Consider the following 21,867-nt stretch of genomic DNA (forward strand, 5'->3'; position numbering starts at 1 on the left):
GCGGAAAACTGTTTTCAACTTTGAACTCACCATCTTTCTCCAGCTTTAGACAGAACAGAGAGGCTGAGAAGGAGGCCGTGCTATAGGACCCTCAGAAATGGCTGTTGGTATGGGAGCACTCCCTTCCTTCTGGCTGCCCTCTTACCCAATCCTGGGGACCGGGACTTCAACAGGGCTGCCTAGAGAGGGAAGGGGTACACCTCATTTGAAGATAGAGTGTCCCACCCCATCTATAGAGACCCAGGGAAGAGGGGTGGCCTGGCTGGCTGCTGATGACAGAGACGTGTGGCCTGAATGCCCAGCGTTCGTCAGAGCAAAGGATGCCCAAGGACCTCCTCTACAGGTGTCTTAGTTCCTAAAAAGGAGATAGATTGGAGGGCTGAAGGAATGGAGAAGAACTCCCACAGGCATCCTGCCTCTCTTTCCTCCCCCAAGGGATGGGAACTTGGGGTCAGCAAGAGGGGGAGGGGGAGGGACAGTGCACGGTGGGGAGAGAGGGGAGGGACTGCGTCCCGCACCCACAGCGGTGCACACACGCATGAACACACACGCGTGCACCCCTCCTTCCCTTCTGGTCCCCCTGTGAGAGGACTGAGTTGCGGGATGAGATCAGACGAATTCTAAGTATGACTTTGGCCCTTATCTAGGAGCCGGACATTTCAATGGCAGAACGGTAGTGGGCTTTGGGACTTAAAGTGGTGGTTGCACTTTTTATGACCCACGAGAGTTCAGAAGAGCTTTGAGGCTTGGTGAAGGGGACAGGGACGGTGGTGGGGAGGTGGAGGAGGAGGGTGGAGAGAGCCAGTTCCACAAAAAGCTGTTTCATGATTACTTCTCCCCTACTCCCACCCCAGCCCCCATGAGTCCTGCTCCCTTGTTCGACATGCCGGACACACTCCCCCTTCAGTGCCGGCACTGAATCCAAACCCCCCGGTGACCTGTGTGGTGGTAGTTCAGTCTGAGTGCACCAGTGACCAGGCTTTTCCAGGCCCTGCCCCTCTCCCTTCCATTTCTCTTCAGTTCTCTGGGTCTCACCTGTGGCACCTGGCAAGGCTTCTCCTTAAACGGTGGAAAGGATCATGTACATTTTCTCAGGCTCATAAATCCCCCCGGGGCTAAAGCACTTCCTCCCGATGTTTTTCTCCATTTGCCACTGGATTTATTGGAACTGGGGGAAAGGATGCATTTCTTAGTGAGCAGACGCCAAGATGACTTCTTTGTAGGGTGTGGCTGGTAATAATTTAATTAGCCCAGCTTTTTTGGGAAAAACACATTAATTAGTTTTCGCTTAAAATACACCATCTCGATGGCCTCTTCTTCCCCACTTCTCTCCCCTGGGTGAAGCCCCAATTTCCCATCCACACTTGGCAGCAAGTCTCAGCCTGGTTTGTTGCTGTTATTGGAAAAGAAAAACACAGAAGGTTATTTCAGTACCACACAGGATTATGACACACGTTGATGGATTCCTGTAGGTCTGGGAGACTGGGGAAGGGCAGGACGCCTCAAATAGTCACCCACAGTGGCGTCCGGAGAATGTGAAGTTCCAGCCCACCCTTCTGGACCCCAGTCTCACTCCAGGAGGCTTTGAGAAAAGACTGCTGAAACCCAAGGTGGAGGTCAGGAGCATCTTGGTGAAGGAGTGGGCGGGAGGGCCTCCAGCCCCTCAGACGGAAGGGAAGAGGTCTCTCCAGGTGAGCCCGTCCCCCCGCTTCTTGTCCAGCCACCTGCCGCAGTTGAAGATGGTGGCCACGCCAGTGCTGGTGTTGGTGACTTCCACCTTATCCACCAGCCAGCCCGAGTAGTAGCCGCTGCTGTCATGTTCCACTCGTACCTTGCGCAGCTCGCCCAGCTCCAGCGTCTCCAGGAAGAAGCGGTCGGTGCTGCCGCGCTCAAAGAGGTTACGCATTTTCTGCTTCAGCTCCCGCTTGCCCGTGTCCCCGTTGGCCCCAAAGATGGTCACGAAGACATTGGCATCGGTGCCTGCCCCTGGCTCATAGCCCGTCGTCACGATGACCTCATACTTGACTGGCACCAGGCTCTGGATCTTGCTGGCGAAGCTCTCAGTTGTCTTGGTGACCTCAAATACTTTGAAGTACTTCCTCTTCCTCTTCAGGGGGATGAGGGAGTCACAGTTGAAGAAGTACCTAATGGGGAGGGAGGAGGCTCTGTGGACACCGGCCGAGGCTCCCACCCTCACCCTGGGACCCCAGGTCCATACATGATTCCTTCCCCAGGTGGCAGGATATTGGGGCTGGAGATGTCTGCATTGAAATGCGAGGATGGAGCCTTTCTTATCTTAGAATTCACAGTGAGTGGCTTCTCTATTCTTGTAGTTGCTCCTTGATTCTTTTACCCTGCCCCCTCTATATTCCATGTGTGATCCACCAGCAAATAGCATTGACCCCGTCTTTAAGATAGGTCCAGAATCAGCCACTTGAAAAAGTGTGCGTTGGCTCACTATCTGCTCTGCTGTCCCTCTGGTCCAAGTCACCAGCACCTCCCCCTCAAGACAGATCAGACCCCCAGCTGGTCTCTCTGTTTCCTGCGGTCCATTCTTTGCACAGCAGCCAATTACTCTGCAGACATGTAAGCCCAAGAATGTAATTCCTCTGCTCAGAACCCTCTAATGGCTTCTTAGATTAAGTAAAACCCACCTCCAAGACCCTTTGAGACTAGACCCTCTGCCTGGTGTTTGCCTTTCTGACCCGGCCGCTGGCTTTCTCTAAGCTCACTCCACAGCAGCCAGGCGGTCCCCTTGCTCTTTCAAAGGGACTGATGAATATTTCTACCCAGTTTTGTCACCTTCAGAGACAGCTGCAGGATCCAGAGTGACAGTCCCAGGCAAAGGCAAGGGGAAATGTCCCTGGGGAATGTGTGCTCCCAAATCCCTTGCACTGGGCTGAGTTGAACTATGAGTGTGTGTGCATGGTCTGTAGAGTGAAAGGGGTAAGAGAAAGCCCTTCTTGAAGAAACCACCATAAGCAGAAGCAAATCTAGGGACAAGAAAAATGGTCTCAGACCAAAAAGTCCCCTCTCTACCCCTACCCTACACAACGCCAATTTTAGCCTCTGGGTAATGGTAGTGAGCCCAATAATTCATCACAAAGGAAGAAGTCAGAGGGCATGGTGGGAAAATGCTGCACTGGGTCGCCCCAGCCCTGCCACCCACCACCCGTGTGACCTTGGACAAGCCAGGCCCCCTACTCCGACCTTGGTTTTCCCCTTGGCAATGCTAGACGTTTGAACTGAACAACTGCTCTGGTTTCTTCCCACTCCCAACTGCTAGAATTTTAACAGCTTTGGAAATAAGCTCTCCTGGCACTGACTGATGACGTCAGGGAGGTAGCCCTGAGAGGGCGTGCCCAGCGTACAAAATCAGACCCCTCTTAGATCAAAATCCGTAACTGCGAAAAGACTTGGCTTTCCTGCACGCTTCCTAAATGCCAAGCCTTTGCGTTCTTGCATCTCATTAGTTCCCACAACTACCCGGAGCTGTAGGCATCATCCTCCCATTTCACAGAAGGGGAAACTAGGTCTTGGAGGAGAAAAGTCACCACCTAAGGAGAGCCAGAACAGGGCCCGGGACCCAGTCTTCCTAGCCAGCCGAGGAGCCTGCCACTGAAAGACACGGGGAGGAAATCCTTGTTCTGCTTCAAGATCCCCCTTCCCCCAGTTACCACTTGATAAATGCGGATTGTTGTTACATGCCACATTTTCTTAGAGGGGATATAACTTCATTCTTTGTTTAGACATTCTTTAAAAATGTATTTCTTTATGCAAATCCTCACTGATATACATAATTCTATATAAATGCACAGATCATGTGATCACATGCGTGTTTTTCTAAATGCACTTTTTTTCTTCTTGTCGCTTGGCTCTCTCTCCTTTTTCCCTCCTTCCTTTCCACTTCAGCATCCCACCTTTACCTCAGATAACCCATGTAACAGTTGCGGGTGTATCTTGCCAAATTTCCTTCCATTTCACCCAATCCTGCACAGACCCACATAGACACAGACATATGCGGGACGTCAGTGTTCCCTTTACAAAATGGCATCGTATAATATGTGTTTTCCCATATCTTACTTTTCCTGGGAATTGCTCCAAGTCATCTGGTACATATTTAATTCATTATTTTTAATGGCTGAAAAATATTCCCTGGTATAGCTATAAGGAAAAGATTTCTAATAGATATAATTAAGATCCCCCAAAAGGTGGGACCCTAGGGCTTTGTGGAGTTAAGACTCTAGATGTGGAAGGACACAATCCAGGCTTTTCCCACTGGAAATGAGGACAGGGTCATCAGAAAGAATAAAGGCAAAAGCAAAGAAAAACAAATGAAAAGAAATTAAATATATTTGAAAAACATGTAAATATGATCACGCTTCTGTGAACAGTGTGTAATTTGAATTTTTATAATGACTTTATTTTTTTAAAAGATTTATTTATTTATTTATTTGAAAGAGAGATACAGAGAATGCACAAGTAGGCAGAGCGGCAGGCAGAGGGAGAGGGAGAAGCAGGCTCCCCACTGAGCAGGGAGCCTAATGTGGGGCTCTATCGCAGGACCCTGGGATCATGACCTGAACCCAAGGAACCCACTCAACCGACTGAGCCACCGAGGTGCCCCATGACTGTAGATTTTATTTATTAGAGAGAGAGAGCACACACGAGCAAGGAGGGGTAGGGACAGATGGAGAGTGAGAAGCAGACCCCATGCTGAGCAGGGAGCCCGACTGGGGACTCAATCCCAGGACCCTGGGACCACAGCCTGAGCTGAAGGCAGACGCTTAACCAACGGAGCCACTCAGGTGCCCCAAAGACTTATTTATTTATTTGAGGTTGGGGAGGAGTTGGGGGGGTAGAGAAACTCAAGTAGACTCCATGCTGAGCTTGGAGCCCAACGTGGGGCTCAATCCCACGACCTTGAAATTATGACCCGAGCAGAAACCAAGAGTCTAACATTCAACAGACTGTGCCACCAGGGCACCCCAATAGGATTGTGTGTTATATATGATATTGGGCTAAAACAATAGTTATTTTTGGTTAAAAAAAAAAAAAAGAAAGAAAAGAAAAGTCCCTGTGTGGGTCCTCGCACCAAAATCCTGAGGATCTTAGTGGTGAAGGAGGACTGGTTAGAAGGAGGAGTCAGAACTGGAAACGGTTAGAAAGGAAATTTTGAGATTACTGTGTTTATGGGAGATTGAGATTAAACTCTTTTGTAATTCACGGAAGCCCAGCTATTAACGGGACCGCGGACGCAGACACATCGTCCCTCAGGAACCACAGGCTTGTGCCCTGCCCACGCCGGCAGGAGTACAACCTGTGAGAGTGTCCTGAGTTGGGGTCCCTGTCAGCCACCCCCCAGCACCAGACGCCAGGGAACATCCAGCTCTCTTCTCAGAAGGGGACAGCGAGCACAGGGAGGTGATGGGAAACTGCCTGTGGCCAAACAGCCGACCAGATGACAGCCCTAGTGTCGGGGTCTGGGCCCCCTGCACCTCCCTTCCCATTGGGAAGGTCCCCCACCCCATGGACATCCTTCCTACCCCTCCAGCCCTGGTGACATTGTGACAAAAGTCTACAACTCTTGAGAGTGTAGGAATGGCAGCTTCTTTCCACTGGAAGAGAAATCCTGTAACTTGGCTCCCTGGACTGTGGGGTAGGAAGTTCATGGGCTGAGCCCATGTTTTTCCCTTCCTTCTGAGACTGGAAGGTGCTGGGTGGCGCTGAGATTTTGGGCTCCCTCTCTCACAGCCAACATTGTTGGTTTAAATCAACAGGGACGATTTCATTTTATTATCGCATTGCATGATATTGTCTTGTCTGGTTTGGTCTGTTTTGGGGGTCTGCAGAGGTGTGGCGTGCGCAGCCATACTCCATGTGGCTGGCGGGATGTACCAGGTGACAGAAGGGGCTCTGACCTGGCCTGGGCTTGCTGGGTGAGTCGGGAACTCGTCTGGGCCTGTCCCTGTTCTCCAGTACCCATCAGTGCCGCTCCAAGCAACCGCACCCAGAACTCTGGCAGGATTTATTGCACCTGCTGTTTTTTCTCTAAAATAACAATGGCTCACAGTGCAGCCTGAAAGGGACTCAATTATGTCCCAGCTCCAAATTCCTACATTGCAGCCCTAACCCCCAGTGTATGGCATTTGGATGGGATCTGGGAGGTGAGTAGGTTTAGATGAGGTCTAGGATGGGGCCCCTTGAGGGAGTAGTGCCCTTATAAGAAGAGGAAGAGACACCTGCGTTTTCCCTTTCTCTCTCGCTCTTGCTCTCACTCTGTCTGCTGCAATGACACAGCAATCCAGGAAGAGAGACCTCGTCAGGACCCAGCCAGGCTGGTACTCTGACTTCCCATGTCCAGCCTCCCAAATGGTGAGAAACGGGTGTCTGCTCTTGGAGGCACCCAGTCTGTGGTCTTTTGGTGCTGCAGCCTGAGCAGGTTAAGACCGAAGCTTTGAAGTCAGAACACAGGAACTTTCCTGGCGGATTCCCAAAGGGGAAGCAGCTTGGTCCGAGGGAGCCAATCCCAGGATGTCTGCCTGCTGCAGGGGGTGGTGGGGGACACAGGCACACATGGCTCTGAGAAGCTTGGGCTTCTGGAAGCTGGAGCCTAGAGGCCGAGCCTACACCTGGCTGCTGCTTCTGTCCACTGCACTCACCGGGAAGGCATGGCCATGGGCAGGTCACCAGGAAGGCATAGCCATGAGCAGGTCACCAGGAAGGCATGGCCACGGGCAGGGTCTGTGCCAGGAGGGGTGGGCCACAGTTCTTGGCGGGGGCCCAGCAAGCAGGCTGGCCCTGTGAGTTGTGCACCTCGCCTGTCACTCACTCCCCAGGCCTAGCCTCCCAGAGGCAAGCACTGCCCCCGGCGGCATCTCTTTCCTCCCCTCCTGGTGCCTCCAACACTGTCCTTCCTGCCTTCGAGGGCCTCTGGGCTCTTTCTGGCATCCAATGTGGTAACTAAGTGGTTTTAATTAGAAAAACTGATGGCTGTGGACTGTTACCCAGGTAACTAAAACCCTTAATCCTCCAGAAACGCGGAGTCTCCAGAAGGCCCTGGAGGGTGGGGGTAGGGGGATGCAAAAGCTCCTTATCCAGAGTCCTCAGAGGCAGGTGGGCCATGGGGTGACTCCAGCTGGTCTCTGGTTCCCACTCTGCCCACAGGGAGGTCCAGCTTCAAAGCTGTATTTCTTTGTCCTTGCTCGGGGAGGGGAGGGGAGGGGAAGGGAAGAGCCTGCTGTCTGGCATTGTCTGGCTCACTCCGGGGGTTTTTCCAAGGAAGCATCCCTGGAGCATCCAAGCTCATCTGCTCTAGTCCCTGTCTCTGAGGGTGGGCCTATGGCTCAGAAAGCTCCAGAACAGTACAGCTGCCTCCGCCCTTCCTGCCTTGCAAGTTTCCTGAAAAAGGTGGCCTTGAAGGGGACAGCTTCCTGGGGTCTGGTGTCTTGCCTCTGCTCTAGCCCCTGTCCATCCCTGAAGAGTGAGCAGAACTTTGGGGGGGTGGGGGGGAGGTCCACCCCTGCAGAGTGAGCAGCACTTCCTGGGGGGGGGAGGGGCAGAGGCACAGTACATACACATTGCCGTACTCCATCTCCGTGATGGTGATGGTCTTGACATGCCAGACCAGCTCTCTCTTGGGGATGAACCGGTCCTCCCTGGCAAGGTGGCCCACGCAGAGGGAGGCAATGTCCCCCAGGAAGATGCTGTCAAACTCAAACGTGTCTGTGGTCCCCCTGAAGGAAACAAAGATAGGCCCGTAAGAGCTGCCCGTATCCACTGAAGGAGGTGAGCATTTATTGAGTGCCTACTGCATGCCAGGCACACTGGTCTGAGGAGCAGGGATGGAATGGCAACCACAGCCCGATGTCAGGCTCACGTTCTTTCAGGGGTTTGGTCTAGTTTTGCAACAAGACAACCACAGTCATTAAAAACCCCTGCCTGGGGACGCCTGGGAGGCTCAGTGGGTTAAGCCTCTGCCTTTGGCTCAGGTCATGATCTCGGGGTCCTGGGATCGAGCGTCGCATCGGGCTCTCTGCTCAGTGGGGAGCCTGCTTCCCTTCATCTCTCTCTCTGCCTGCCTCTCTGCCTACTTGTGATATCTCTCTGTCAAATGAATAAATAAAATCTTAAAAAAAAAAAAAAAAAAAAACCTTCCTGGTCGCAGCACCAGGGGGTGGGACTGTCATGAAGCAGATGGAGCCGGGAGAAGGGGGAGTTGGGTGTTGAGCTGGGGAGAGTGTTGGGGTTCAGAGAGCAGAGCCATGGGAGGACGGGAAGAGGCCCCCAAGGGGAAACTGACTGGGGGCTTCGGGAAGGAGGCACAGGCTTTACTTGCGGGGTACTACTGGCTTGGCTGAAGCTGGGGTTCAGCCGGGGAAGCGGCAAGGGGAGAGGCAGGGTGCGGCCATCTGTGGCAGTCCAGAGTGCCAGTGTAAGGAGCTCAGACTTCGTCCTGATGCACAGGGAGTTCGAATGAGAGCTATAGTGGGTCACAGGCGGGGGAGACTTCTGTAAGCACTTCTGGAGGGAGCGGGGAGGGGAAGGGGGCATCTGGGCGGACCAGAGGCGGCTCTGGTATGGAGGAGGGGAGATGGTCCCGGAGTGCCTGCCAACCAGGAATGGCGAGAAGAAGTGCCTTTACCCGAAACTCCAGGCTGATTTCCCTGCAGAGCATCTCGGAGGCTCCGTCCTCCCTTCGTCCCTCCAAGTAGAACTCATTTCTATGCTGTCTCTCATGATGACTCTCTTCGCAATCTCATGGTTCAATGTTCTCTTTTTCCATGAGGCCATGAGCACCTGGTCTGCACGGACTTGGAGGAGGTCTGCAGTGCTCCCCGGTCCTGCTGCCATGAAGGCTCTCTTTAATTAGCTAATTACTAATTTTTGCTGTAGCTTTCTATTAACTTTTAAAAACTGAAATATATTTGACATAAGACTGTATAAACTTAAGGTGTATGTGTTAATTTCATACAGTTTTTATATTACAGCATGACTGCCATTGTAGCGATAATTAGTACCTCTAGTACATTACAGAATTAGTCTTTCTTTTTAATGGTTGACATAATTAAACTCTCATCTAGTAGCCTCTCTTGGAGTGGCAATCCCCTCCTTTCCCTTTTATAAGGGAAACTCCTCGGTCCTGACAAGTTTGCACAGGGCTGGCACACAGTAGGTGATCGGTAAGTGCAGTGTAGGCCCATTTGTATACTTATGGCGCCTACCAAGGGGATTGATTTTGGGGGTCCCTCTCTGACCCACCCCACCCACCATCACTCCCTTGTGGGAACCCCTCTTCTTACTTCCTAAAGGCCCGTTGTCGGGAAGAATTTTCCACGAGGAACTCTTTGGATCGGTTCTTCCGGCCTTCGAGGATGAGCCAGACGTTCTCCCTGGTTTCACCTCCGTTGCCTGTTTCAATGACGATCTCGTAGGCTGCGGTGAAGAAGGTGGGAGAGGGTCAGCTAGGGAAGCACCCCCCGCCCCGTGGCTTCCAGGTCCACCCTCTGATCTTAGACCACAGCCAGGGGGCAGGATGGAGTCTCTGCCTCTGCCAGGAGAGTCTGCCCTCCCCCCTCCGCCCCCAACCCAGGCTACTGTTAGAACCTCTTCCAGTTAGAGAACAACAGCTTTGCCCTGCTGGGCGGGAAGCCCCAGCAAGCAGTGGGGGAAGATGAGTTTGGGAGAGGTGCTGGGGCCTGGTTCTCAGGGATGGACAGCCCCCAAGAGGTAAAATGGAGATCATGTGCAGAGAGAAGAGGACAGGGAAGGGTGGGCAGGCCAGACTCCAGGAGAGCTTTGAAGTTTGTACACAAGTGCCAGGTCCTGCCCGGTCTCAGTTCTCACTCCGGTGCCCTCCTCCCCTGCACTGCCCTCGCGCGCGCCAGCATGCACTCAGTGATATTTGTTATGAGGCTGCCAAGCGTCAGGATGCAGCTAGATTCTGGGGGACACTGGAACTGCCTCTACAGCCCCAGACACACACTGACTACCATAGCCCCCAGACGGAGTGTGCTACCCTGGCAACCCTGCAGCAAAGGGCTGAGGGAGCTCAGGGTGAGAGGAAAAATCAGTTGCCCATTAACTCTCCAACACCATCTTCTCGTATTTTCTTCCTTGCTCTCTCCATGCACTCTGCCTCCGTGCTGTCCCTGGAGCCCTGGGAGGTGCCCTTGCTCCCTGCACAGCAGTGCTGCCCCCCCAACCCCTTGCTCTCTTCACTCCCACTCACTAGGCTCAGCCTTCACCTTGTCCTTGCTCATGAAGTCTGCCCCAGCCCCTCAAGATTGCAACCCTATGCACCCAGCACTCCTGGCCTGCCTTCAGGGGCTCCACATTTTTCTCTTCTTTTTATCACCTGTTACCTAGGAACATGCTGTGTAGTTTGCTTATGATTTTACCGTTCATTGTACTCCCCATCCCATCTGAATGTAAGCTCCACGAGGGCAGGGGGAGGTCTTTGTTTCACTTACTGATAGATCCCAAGTGCCCAGAACAGTGCCGGGCACACAGGCACTCCATACATATTTGAGCAAATGAATGAATGATCCCGCCACCGGAAGCCTCACGAAGGAGGCAGCATTTGAGCCCGTGCTTAAAGAAGAGTGATGATGACCACTGGCAGAAAATGAAAGGAGGTTCTAGGGGGAGGGAGGAGCACAAGCAAAGACTGAGGAGGTGAGGAGGGCTGGGAGTTCACGTGAGCCAGCAATCCCTCCCCAGGGACCAGGCCAGAGATGGAGATTTCCAGAGTGTCCCTTGTGCATGTGGCTCTTGGAGCAGTCAAGGAATCAGAAGGTTTGGGATTCTGGATGCAAAGGACAGCTGTTTCTGCACCTTTCTCCCAGAGATGTGATATGGACAATGGAGAGAAGGCATGGCTGTGCCTACAGCTCGGTGTAATGTTAGCCCTTCTGCCCTTGTGACTTCTCTCAAGGAGAGCGTCAGCTGTTGAGATGAGGGAAGTGAATCTGGACAAACAGGCAAGTAGCCAGTGATAGAGGAGGAAAGCCACAGAGAGCACATAACTCCTGAAGAAGACGAGGCTCTGTGGGTCCGTACAAATCGCAGCCCAGGACACTGAGGACCTACGATGGCTGAGCCATTGTCAGCTCCCACTGCCATTCTGCTTTCCTCACAGAGGGTGGGCTGAGTTCTGCAGACCTAACACCTGGGAGTTGCAAGCGAATCCTGGGCTTTGTTGAGGAAATGGTTTGTTGGCCCCTGGGGAGGAGGCAGGAGCTCTAGGAACCTAGAGGCTCACTAGGTGAACTCAAGTCAGAGATTCAAGAACTAATGCGGATGGAGTGCAAATGGGCCATAATCCTTTCCCGTTGGTCCTGAGGGTAAGGAAGCCAAGTAAGGTGTGTCAGCAAGGACATTTAGAGAAATTGGGAACAAATGTTGCCAATGGCATCTGTGGTCTTTTGAGAGGAAGTTTCAGTGAACATAGTCCACCCTGTTCTCTTTCCCGGTATTTCATCAATGGCTCGATAAAAATGTGGAAGGCGTGCCTCTCAAATTTGTGTATATGTGGCTGGGGGGGAGGGGAATGGACAGAGGAGCACCAGGGACCTGAAGGAATGGGGCAGGTGGGAATGGTGAACCCAGGCTAGTGGCGATCAGTGTAAGGCCCCCCTCGAGGCCAGCACACCCACAGCGCAAGCCCGGCTGGAGAGAGGAGCACAGCAGCTCCGGCACGAGTCACCAGCACGAAGGGGGCACCAGCCAAGCCACCATGGGCTCTGGGGGGCATGAGTGGAGTTCAAGTGGCAGGACAGGAGAGGGAAGAGCAACCACCCTTGAAATCTTCCTCTTGGGCATGGCATCTGCGGAGGAAGATGAGCAAGGAATTCAGGCTGTCCTGTCATGTGAGAGGTGCTGAATAAACAGGGGTTGTCCTGAGGCAGGAACCGCAGGGGCACACGATGCTGGGACAGTGGGCGCCTGGAACTCGCTGTTCCAGATCACCTTGCCCATCTCACAATGTCAGGAGGCCTCCTGCTTTGTGGTTCAGATGGCCAGTCAGCTTCTTCCCTTGGGAGACACCGTCTTCTCTTCCGCTGAAAATGTTAAGTACAGAGCTATGGGGTTGGGACTACCAGAGACCATCTTCCCACAGTGTAGACAAAGAAGCAGAGCTGAGAGGAAGTTGAGACAGAGATGTCCTGAAGTGACTGGTGCCTCTGGAGACAACCGAGTGGAAGCCAGCTCCACCTGAGATTTCCAAGTTCTGGGAAACAACACATTTCCTCTTTGCTGGAGCCTCAAGGTGGGTTCAGGCCCAGACAACCAAGAGTCCTGACCATTCCTGAAATGCTCTGTTTGACTCCACAAGAACGGGAGCTTCGAGAACTTGAGTACAAAGATGGATTTTCTGACAGAGTTGCCTGGTAAAGCAGGGAGTCCTCCGTCCCTGGGGAGCTGTCATCAAGCTGGACTATTTCTGGCCTGGAAACTTGGTAGATAAGGCTCAAAGAGCAGCCCTAGGAGGCATCAAGGGAGGGAGAACAGGAAGGGGAAGGGCTGTAGGAAGGGGGCCCTTCTCCTGCTGGAGGATGTCCCAGTGAGGGAGATCCTTCCAGGGTTGTGTGTGTGTGCGTGCGTGAGTGGGTGTGTGTACGTGCGTATGTGTATGTGTGTGCGTGCTTGTGCACACACAAACTTATAATACTACTGCTCAGCCCTTACTCTGGATTAATTGCAACAGAATCTGGGATTGGGACCCAGATGTCATTGTTATTTAAAAGTTGCCGATGGCTTTCAGCTTTGCAGCATGCTGGAATCATCTGCAGAGGCAGGTGCTTGCAGAGGGCTGGGAGCAGCTCTGGAAGCGCTAACAAGAGTCAGAGGTAAAGGCAGAGAAGAGGGGCTGCGCCAGGTGGAGCAACTGACCCATCTGGAGACCAGCCAAGCCCAGTAAAGATGAGATAGCCTGCAGCAGAGCAGTGAGCCCTGGACTAGGAATCAGGTCACCTGGGTCCTACCAGCTGTGAATGGGCCTTAGATGTGTTGCTTCACCTCTCCGGGTTTTGTTTTCCTTACTGCCGGTATCGAGGTGAGAATTTACACCCAATCCAGCTCAGGGGGTGGGAGTGGAACCGTGAAGGCCTAACGAGAACAGAGGTGTAGAGTGCTTCCCACGTATGAGGCTCTGTTCGCGCACTGTGCGGGTGTTGGTTCTCACAAGCAGGGTACCTGGAAGCGCCCCAAGGCCACAAACACTGAGTGCCACTAGGGCAGGGTCTTGATTTCACCTACTGGTGTGTCCCAGACTTCAGCAGGGGTTGTGGCATTTGGGAGGCGCTTCGTAAACGTCTGCCAAGTGGCTAAATAAAGGTAGCTGAGGACTGGGATGTTTGGCTCCAGCTGTGTCCGAGGCTCTCCCCAGTGTGACCCTCCATCTGAGGACACAGGTATGGTCATCTGTCCCTGTGCCATACCTTGAGGGCACCACGCTGCCATCCGTGGCCTCTAAGCAAAGACAGATATCCAGGACAGCTCCTGGGCTGCCTGCCCCTGCTGTCCAATCTCCCATCCGTAACATCCTTCCAGAACTAACCCAAGTGCTGCTCTCCTCGGCCATCTCCCTGCTAACCCAACCCCCGAAGGTCTTAGCAGCTGCTTGGCTGGAAATCTTCGAAGGAGACTCGGTGATTATACTCTGAGCCACACTAATCTCTCCTCCCCTGGAAGCCAATAGCCTGGAGGAGCCTCTATGGAAGGGGTTTAAGGCTTCCTATTGCATGAAGGGCTGACGCTTCTCCCTCTAACAAGATATGAGGCTCTAAGAGGAAGGACCACCACTTCTCTTCGCTGAGCACTAACTGCACACTTATTGTCCCAAAGCTTGTAGAGCTGCAGAAGGCTACAAACATGAGTGGCCCTGTCCCTGACCTCTGAAAGCTTCTAGCTGTATAGGGACACTAACCATGTGCAAAAGCTGATACAAATAAACTGGAGGTCACAGAGCAGTGTGCACCACTCACGCATCTGTCACGAAGCTGGGCAACCGGTGACTCCTCTGTAAGTGTGGGGTCTAACCTCTGCATCAGGGAGGAATCCTTGCACCATAAACCTGACCATAAACCTGACAACATCCTTTGGATGTTCCCTGGGACATAATGCTCACCATCTCTTGGAGAAGTTAAGGTCACGATTGGGTAGTTTGGATGGTGTGGCCAGCATGAATGGGTGGCTTTCTACCAGAGAGCCATGCTTCCCTTCCATGGTATACAGTTTTTCCCCTGGAGGGGCTGTCCAGCCAGGGACTACATTTCCCAGGTGCCCTTGCATCTGGGTAGAACCAAATGATTAGTTCTCACCAACAGAAAGTGAGTCAATTTGTTATGAAAGTAGGGACGCATGCCTTCTCCATGCTCTTTTTCCTTTTGCAAGAACTTTGGGAGCCCTATGTTGAAAATGGCAGAGACACAGATCAAAAGACCTTGGGTCCCTGAATCACAGTGTGGAAGGTCTCCTGCCAATGACCACACTGGACGGTTTATCACATGAATAGAAATACATTTTGGTTTGTTAAGCCATTGAGATTTGGGGGTCCACCTCTTACTACAGTTAGCATTACCTTGAAAACTGAGGTTAAAAAAATCCTTTCTTTACACTGGGCTCTGCCTTTGGTAAGACCTTGAATCTGCTGAACCCAGACTACAGGCAACTGTAATAAAGGAACATCTCCCTAGTCCTGGGATGGCCATCCACTTGGGGGATCAATTACTTTTCCCTTTAAATATCCCCTGCGGATCTAAGAAAGAGGCTGCAGGAGAGGCTGGCTCCTCCTACACATTCTGTTTCCAGAAGTCTTGATTTGTCAGCTGTTGCCACGGGCCCCAGTTGTATGGAGCCCATGATACAAAAATAAACCAGAGACAGAGCTTCCCACTCAAGTGCCCAGCCCAGTCCTCAGGGCAGGGTGAGCTTGTCCCCTGTGGTTTTCTGGCTACCTAATTAGTCCCTGTGATTGGGGCCAAGATCTGGGACCAATGTCTTGGCTGTTCCAAGTTCGCCAAGGAATATTTAGGGTATTTATTTATGTACCTTCCCAAAATTCTTTCCTTCATAGGACCTCTGAGTCCCTCCAGCTGTAACAGTCTCTATTTCAGATTTACCGACGCCCTTCCCTACCCCCTCCTGAGCCACCTCCCATCTAACACTGAAGACTCAGCCCATGAGTCACACCTGCCCCCCACGTACTGGTCTCCTCCAGCTCATCACGGATCTCATTGTTGGCACAGGCAAAGTCACGGAGCGTCTGCCTGTCTCCCTCACTCCTGGAGAGCCAGCAGTCACACTGGAAGCGGAAGGTCTCATCACGCGAGTTGTCCTTCACGTCGATGTAGCTCAGGTGCCAGCCAGGAAAGATCCCTGTGGAAAAGACTTCGTGGGGACCAGGAGCTGAACACGCTGTCTTGCTTTCAGCTGTCTGCTGCCCCCTGCCCACTGCCCGTGAGGCCCCACACGAGTTCTCTGTCCTCTCTCGGCCTGGCTTTCTTTGTTGAGGGAATGAGGACATGGGCTAGATGGTCTCTGAGGGCTCCTCTAGCCCAGGGCAGGTAATGTTCTTTGCAAAATCCTTAGTCTGGGGTTCATGAGCCCTTAGATCTGTGTATGGGAATGAAGCAGTCTAGCGGCTGGGAGAAATTGTGCTGTGATTACATGTTTCACCAGGGAGAGAGCTCATAACTTCCACCAGGTTCACAATGGGGGCCACTGACTTCTGGGGAGTTCACACAGCTGAAGGACAAATCCTATTACTTCCTGACTCCAGTATGCACCTGACTCAGGCCGGTTATCCTTCCAGAATTCGTTCTGGCATCACCCCCTCCGGGAAGCCTTCCCTAGTGTCCCCTGATTGCCCAGTAGGCCTGCACCTGCCTTGGCCACACGCTGACCTCCCCGTGTCATCACTTGTTTACGTGTCTCTTCCCCTGACCATGAGCTTTTGGGGGACAGGGACCTGGTCTTATTTGTTTTTGTTTCCCTAAAGCCTTGCCTATTGCCGGTCATGTAGTAGCCGCTCCATGAATGTGGGCCGTGTCTGTTATGACGTTGAGGACCTTGGCTGTTCAGTGGTCATAGAAGGGATTTGAGGCTGCTGCTTCTTCAGGGTATATGTTAAACTTGAAAGGTCTCAGCCTAATACTGAACATACAGTTACTTCTGCTGTAACTGGCAGGGCTTCTTTCCGAAGTGCTCCCCCCAAATCACAGCTATCAAGTATAAATCTCTGTATTTGCTGTGGCAGCTATGTCTTATTTGTGCCTCACACTGGTGCAGTTACTCTCTGAGAACTCGGAAAACCAAAGCACCCATCACACATGGGGGAAATCCTGTTGTGTGACAGGTTACAAGGTGGTACCGGCTGCTCATTAGTTGTCCACAGGCAACCTCGCAAGGAAGGCACGGATATGCTCAAGTGTCATGTCTTGACCTCCCATGTCACCTGGGCCTGTCCCCACCAAAAAGCCATTCTCTAGGATTGGACACTGCCTCCAGCAACACCTGTAGATCCTGCTGCTGGCCTCAAGGGTCTTATAAGCACAAAGACACACAAAGATGGACACACACTTCTATCCCTCGGCTTTCCGGGGATGGGGACGGGGGAGTGGATGTGGAGGCTCCCGGGCTGGGCATACACACCAGCAGTCCTAGGATAGCTTAATTCTGGATTAAAGGCTCTTCATATATTTTTTAAAACATAGATCTGTACTGAAGTAAAAACCCAGGAGTCCTGAAATAATTACGTTAAAATTTAAAATACTTCTGTTGAGTTAAACAGTGGTAAGTAATTTTATCGATAAACTTAGAAAAGCGCAACAATATTTTTACTTTTCCACATTGGGGCCAGTTCTGACTGTAAGGTTATAAATTGGCTGCTTTCTGAGATGATAACATCATGAAACTGATTCAACCGCTTAATAATCCCTGGTGTGTTCAGTCTGGAAATGATGCACAGGAGACCCGTTGGAGCAGTCCTTACAGACCTCCAGAGTGGAACAGAGAAAGGGAGAGGCAAGTAAAAAGGAAGGCAGAGAAAGAGAAGCCAAATGTTGGTGCCCTTGGAAGGTGTAGGTGTGTGTGTGAAGGAGAGAGCAAGAGAGCAAGTGGGAGAGAGAGAGATTGTGTTTTCCAGACCTTACCCAAATCAATTACAATAGGGTCTCTGGGGTAGAAGCCAGGCATCAGTGGTCTTTACAGTTGCCCTAGCAATTTCAATGTAGAGCCAAGGCTGAGAACTAGGACCTACACTGCAATCACCTGGGCCCCCCATCCTGGAGAGTCTGATTGAGGGGGTTTGTAATGAGGTTCAAGAATTTCCATCTCTAACTAGTTCCTTGGTCATGCTGGTGCTGCAGGTACCAGAGTCACATCTTGAGAATCACTGGCTTAATGATCTCTCCTGACTCCAGGATGACGGTGTTTCAATGGCTTCATGACAAAATAATCAATGGGAATTAATGGGTAATTATAAGTGTGTGATTGTGTGTGTATGGGTGAGTGTTAGTGGAGAGGGATGACGTTAATTGGAGAGGTGGGTCATCGCAAGATCATGTCTGTTGCTGGAACACACTATTCACCCTGCTTCACAGCCCAAGTAGATTTCACTCCTGAATTACTTCTTGGACTCCAGGCAGGGTGGTGACAGTGAGCGGAGGGGAAAGGAGGATTCTGGGCTGGCTTTGACTTTATCCACAGACAATTCAGTGCTCTAATGGAGCAGTGAAAGCCACTGGAGATGGAAGAGAAGGAATGTGTCTGGCCTGGGTTGCCCTGGTGCTTGGTTGCTTCTCTTCCCACCCTTCCCCCCTTTCCCCTGTCCTCTGAAAGCATGGCCTTGTCTCACCCATCTCCAATTCTCTTTTCAAGTAGTTCTTAAAAAACAAACAAAAGCCCTCCTTCCATGATAAATAGCAGGCTAACCCCAACTCCTTTAAGATGAAAGAAACTTGTCTTCAGATCTTTTCTCATTGTTGATTTAGTTGCCTTGTTTTGGATATGTTCAGTGTGATTGAAAGGGACCCTACCACCATGAACTCTACTAAGAACCTATCAGACATGCAGCTGGAAACAAGCAGCTCTGGGGGCTGATATCACGCGGTTGGCTTTTACTGGTGAAGACGAATCCACAGTAACAGCTTGGCTAATGGTGTGGCCAGCACTAGCCTGATGGTGGAGAACCTCCTGACCCTGTGGAACAACAAGGAGCCATCTGAAAGCCACCATTAGAGAGTCCATTTCTTTACAAAGTCTCCTCTCCTAAAAAATTTATTTGAGAGAGAGAGAGAGAAAGGGATAGTGATTATGCAAGAAAGAGCATGAACAGGGGAAGGGGCAAGAGAAAGAGAGGAAAGCAGGCTCCTCACTGAGCAAGGAGCCTGATGCGGGACTTGATGCCAGGACCCTGGAATCATGACCTGAGCTGAAGGCAGATGCTTAACTGACTGAGCCACCCAGGTACCCCAAAGTCCCCTCTTTTAAAGTTTTACTTTTTAAATTTTTTACACAATGATAGTAACTCCCCACTGCTGGACACCTTTTGACTCACAGCCAATCCATATCAGATCATATCTGCCACATCCTCTTCCATAGTTGTATGGTTTTCCTTTCCATGCACACACCAGAAATCAAATACCCACACACTACCTTGTGGACACATAGTTGTTCTCCAGAATTTCACTTGCATTTTACAGAATTTATAATATTGATGCTGTACTTCTTATCCTTCTACATATATCATAGTGATCTTTTAAAATCATAGATTAAATTTTGTGGTAAAAAGTTCTTCATGGGGCACCTGGGTGGCTCAGTCAGTTAAGCGTCTGCCTTCAGCTCAGGTCATGATCCCAGAGTCCAAGGATCAAGCCCTGCATTGGGCTCCCTGCTCAGCTGAGAGTCTGCTTGTCCCTCTCCCTCTGCTTCTCCCCCCCAGTAGTTCTCTCTCTCTTGCTCAGTTTTTCCCAAATAAATAGATAAAAATCTTTAAGAAAATAACTAAAATCTTTAAAAAAAGAAATCTTTAGAAAAAAGGTTTTTCATTTCCCCAGAGTTTTCATCAGAGAAAGCAAGCAAGCAAGAAGAATTAGAAAATAAAAACAGTATGTTATAATTTGTTCTGTTATAAAAGCTATGGAGGTAACTGGAATTAAGAGGAAGAATAAATCATTCACCTTTATTTTCTTCTCTGGACAATATTTTCATGGTAATCATGGGAGCATTTTTTTAAACAAAAGAATTACAGTTAATCAGTGGCAAAGAAAGGACAACTAGAAAGGCACCATTTGTAATCCTAATTTATCATCACTGGATGAAGCCATTAGATGAACAGTTATTGGCGGGGGAAAGGTGTCAGGGTAACCAGGCTGACAGTCCCTGGATCCACTATTTGGTGTGAACATCAGGAAGAGTAGGATTGCTGTGAGGTAATGGGAAGTACACAGTTGCATTTTAAAGAAAGATGCCAAAGAAAGTTGAACCTGAATCCAAGCATGCCTTTAGAGCTGACTTCCAAATTGTAGGAAATATGGGGACTCGAGAGGCAAAGACACTACAGTAAGCAGATAAACACTAGAATCTAAACATTCTAGAATGTCCAGAATGTAGACATTCTATAGATCATTGGCCCAATCGATTCCACAAGCAAATGGCATGACAAAAGAAGTAGGCATGCTCTGCTTTTGAAGAGACTGAAGGGAGATGGCAGCTATACACGGAGTGGAGACCTTGTTTGCTTCCAGGTTCATGCAAACCCAAAAGTACAAAGGCATTTTTTTTTTTTTTTTACATTAAGGAAATTGGTGTATGGAGTGGAAATCAGATGACACAAGGAAATCATTGTTTAGTGTGATCATGGCATTGTGTTTCACTTAAAAATGTCCATTTTGAAAAGTGAAACATACTAAATATGTTTGGGATGAAATAATATGAAGTAAGGGTTTGATTTTATATAATCTAACAACCAAAAAGAAATTAAGAAAGAAAAAGAAAAAGTGAGAAGGGGAAAGCAGGTATGACAACTCATAATTGTTGGATCTATGTGATGGTGATGTGGAGGTTCATTATACCATTTCCCTCACTTTTGTTCATCCTTAAAATTTTTCATGAAAATTACTGGATAAACAAAAAAGATGGAAAGATAGATTCAAAGAAAGAGATGACTGCCATGATATTAAGTTAACTAAACATTTGTAACTTATGAGGCATCACAACTTTTTTTGTGGAAGTCTCTCAAACGAAATATTTTTACCCTCATAAATTGCTATGCAAGGGAAGCATAATGTAGCTTGAATATTTTTAAACTAAATATGAAAAAATGTGGCACAGAGAGAGAGAGCTTAAGGACATATTTAGCTGTCTTGGCTTATATTAACATTTAAGCTTCCATCTATGGAGGAGAAAGTTACTATAAAGAGGAAGCTAGGCACAGAACCTGGACTTCCCTGTACCTCTCCTGACCCTACTATCCCAACCACCTGAGTTCACTGAGGATACAGATAGACATCTTCCTTTCCCTGCTTTCAGATCCAAAGTCTGGCTGGAGGGGAGGAGGCCCACTTCTCTGCCTACAAAGGAAAGAGGATAACGTCGGTGCTCGGGGTTTCTTTAAGGCGAGGAACAAGGCAATCAGATAGTCTTGAGTTACCCAAGGGACGAACCAGACTGTTTGAAGAGCTTGCCACCTAAACCACAGTAGTAGCAACAAACAGTACAGCCGAACGCGAGGAGCTGTCCACGGTGCTGAGCTGCCTCCCTTTTCTTTTGATAGTGAGGAGACACAAAATGATTGGCTGTAAAGTTTTTGTACAGAGGAAAAATGAATCAAGAAAAATGAGAAACTCTGGATATGTGCATAGTTGGTGTCGGGGACATGGTAGGAAAAGCAGTATTAGTGGACCTAGTCATGAACCTGGGATTCATGGCCAGGACTTAATTTTTGAAAATATTAAGGCACGGGGAAAAACTGATTCCATGGAGATGTAGGTTTCTTGTGACTGCGGCATGAAAAAAAATCAGGACTGAGTCTGAGAGAGTGAAATGTGGCTATAAATAAATTCCATTAAAACTATATTAAGTCCCTACTATAGTACAGGCAGTGTGATAGGCATTACGGAAAGAGCAATGACCAAGACAACGGTGTAGTTAGGAACTAAGCTTGATTTCTAAAATTTGTCTAGAAACACAGGACATTTCTAACTGATGGAAATGTCAAAATGGTGGCAACCAACAGTTTTTAGTTGTCTGCCACCTTGTGGTAGGAGGGTCAACGTGCTGCCAGGGGGATGGTGGAAAGCGGAGGTTTGCTATCCCCACCACCCTGACCTTGAGCAAGAGCTACCTTTGTTGTCATGCCAGACCCTCAGCTTGCAGAGGTGGCCCAGGCTCAGCATGTCAGGGAAGTTGAATGTGTCTGTGTTGTTCCGCTCAAACTTGTTCCAATTGGCTGACTGCTTCAGGGCCAGTGTCCCGCTGTCCCCATTCTCCCCGAAGATGATGATGAACACATTGGCATCGGTGCCTGCTCCTAGAGGGTATACAAAATAAGGGTTCTGGGTGTTAGCCTCTTCAACACACAGTCCACTTGCTCTGGTTCCCACCCTGGCTTTCTTGGAGGAGCCATCAGTGCAGATGGGAAGTTTAATGTTGATGAGGCCAGTGGGGAGGTTGGAAAGAGTTGGTTAGTTTTTTGAGACTTCTGGGTCTCCAATTTTATCTTTCATCTTATCTCTGTGTCTTCTAAATGCTATTGGGCTAAATGGAGTCTGGTTAGCAAGTATGAGTGGTCTAGTGCAAAAACTCATTTATTTCTGGGGAAATACACCCATACTTAAAAGTATGCCATGAAGACTGGTTTTT

General features: G+C 50.1%; 1 protein-coding gene across 2 annotated transcripts in view; it reads right to left on the reverse strand.

Annotated features, from left to right (window-relative positions):
* Nucleotides 1-1,218: 1,218 nt before the first annotated feature.
* Nucleotides 1,219-21,867, reverse strand: part of LOXHD1 (lipoxygenase homology PLAT domains 1) — a 149,584-nt gene continuing 128,935 nt past the window's right edge. For both annotated transcript variants that reach the window (XM_045065773.1, XM_045065772.1), the window contains 5 exons: nt 21,350-21,535; nt 15,211-15,381; nt 9,303-9,435; nt 7,578-7,736; nt 1,219-2,144 (listed from right to left, as the gene is read on the reverse strand). In XM_045065773.1, coding sequence (XP_044921708.1) covers nt 1,664-2,144; nt 7,578-7,736; nt 9,303-9,435; nt 15,211-15,381; nt 21,350-21,535 — 1,130 coding nt within the window. In that variant the 3' untranslated portion in view covers nt 1,219-1,663. The remainder of the gene's footprint in view (nt 2,145-7,577; nt 7,737-9,302; nt 9,436-15,210; nt 15,382-21,349; nt 21,536-21,867) is intronic.

Source organism: Mustela putorius, unplaced genomic scaffold (genome assembly GCF_011764305.1).
Source record: "Mustela putorius furo isolate JIRA1106 unplaced genomic scaffold, ASM1176430v1.1 tig00003858_pilon_pilon_pilon, whole genome shotgun sequence".
In the NCBI taxonomy this organism is placed as follows: domain Eukaryota; kingdom Metazoa; phylum Chordata; class Mammalia; order Carnivora; family Mustelidae; genus Mustela; species Mustela putorius.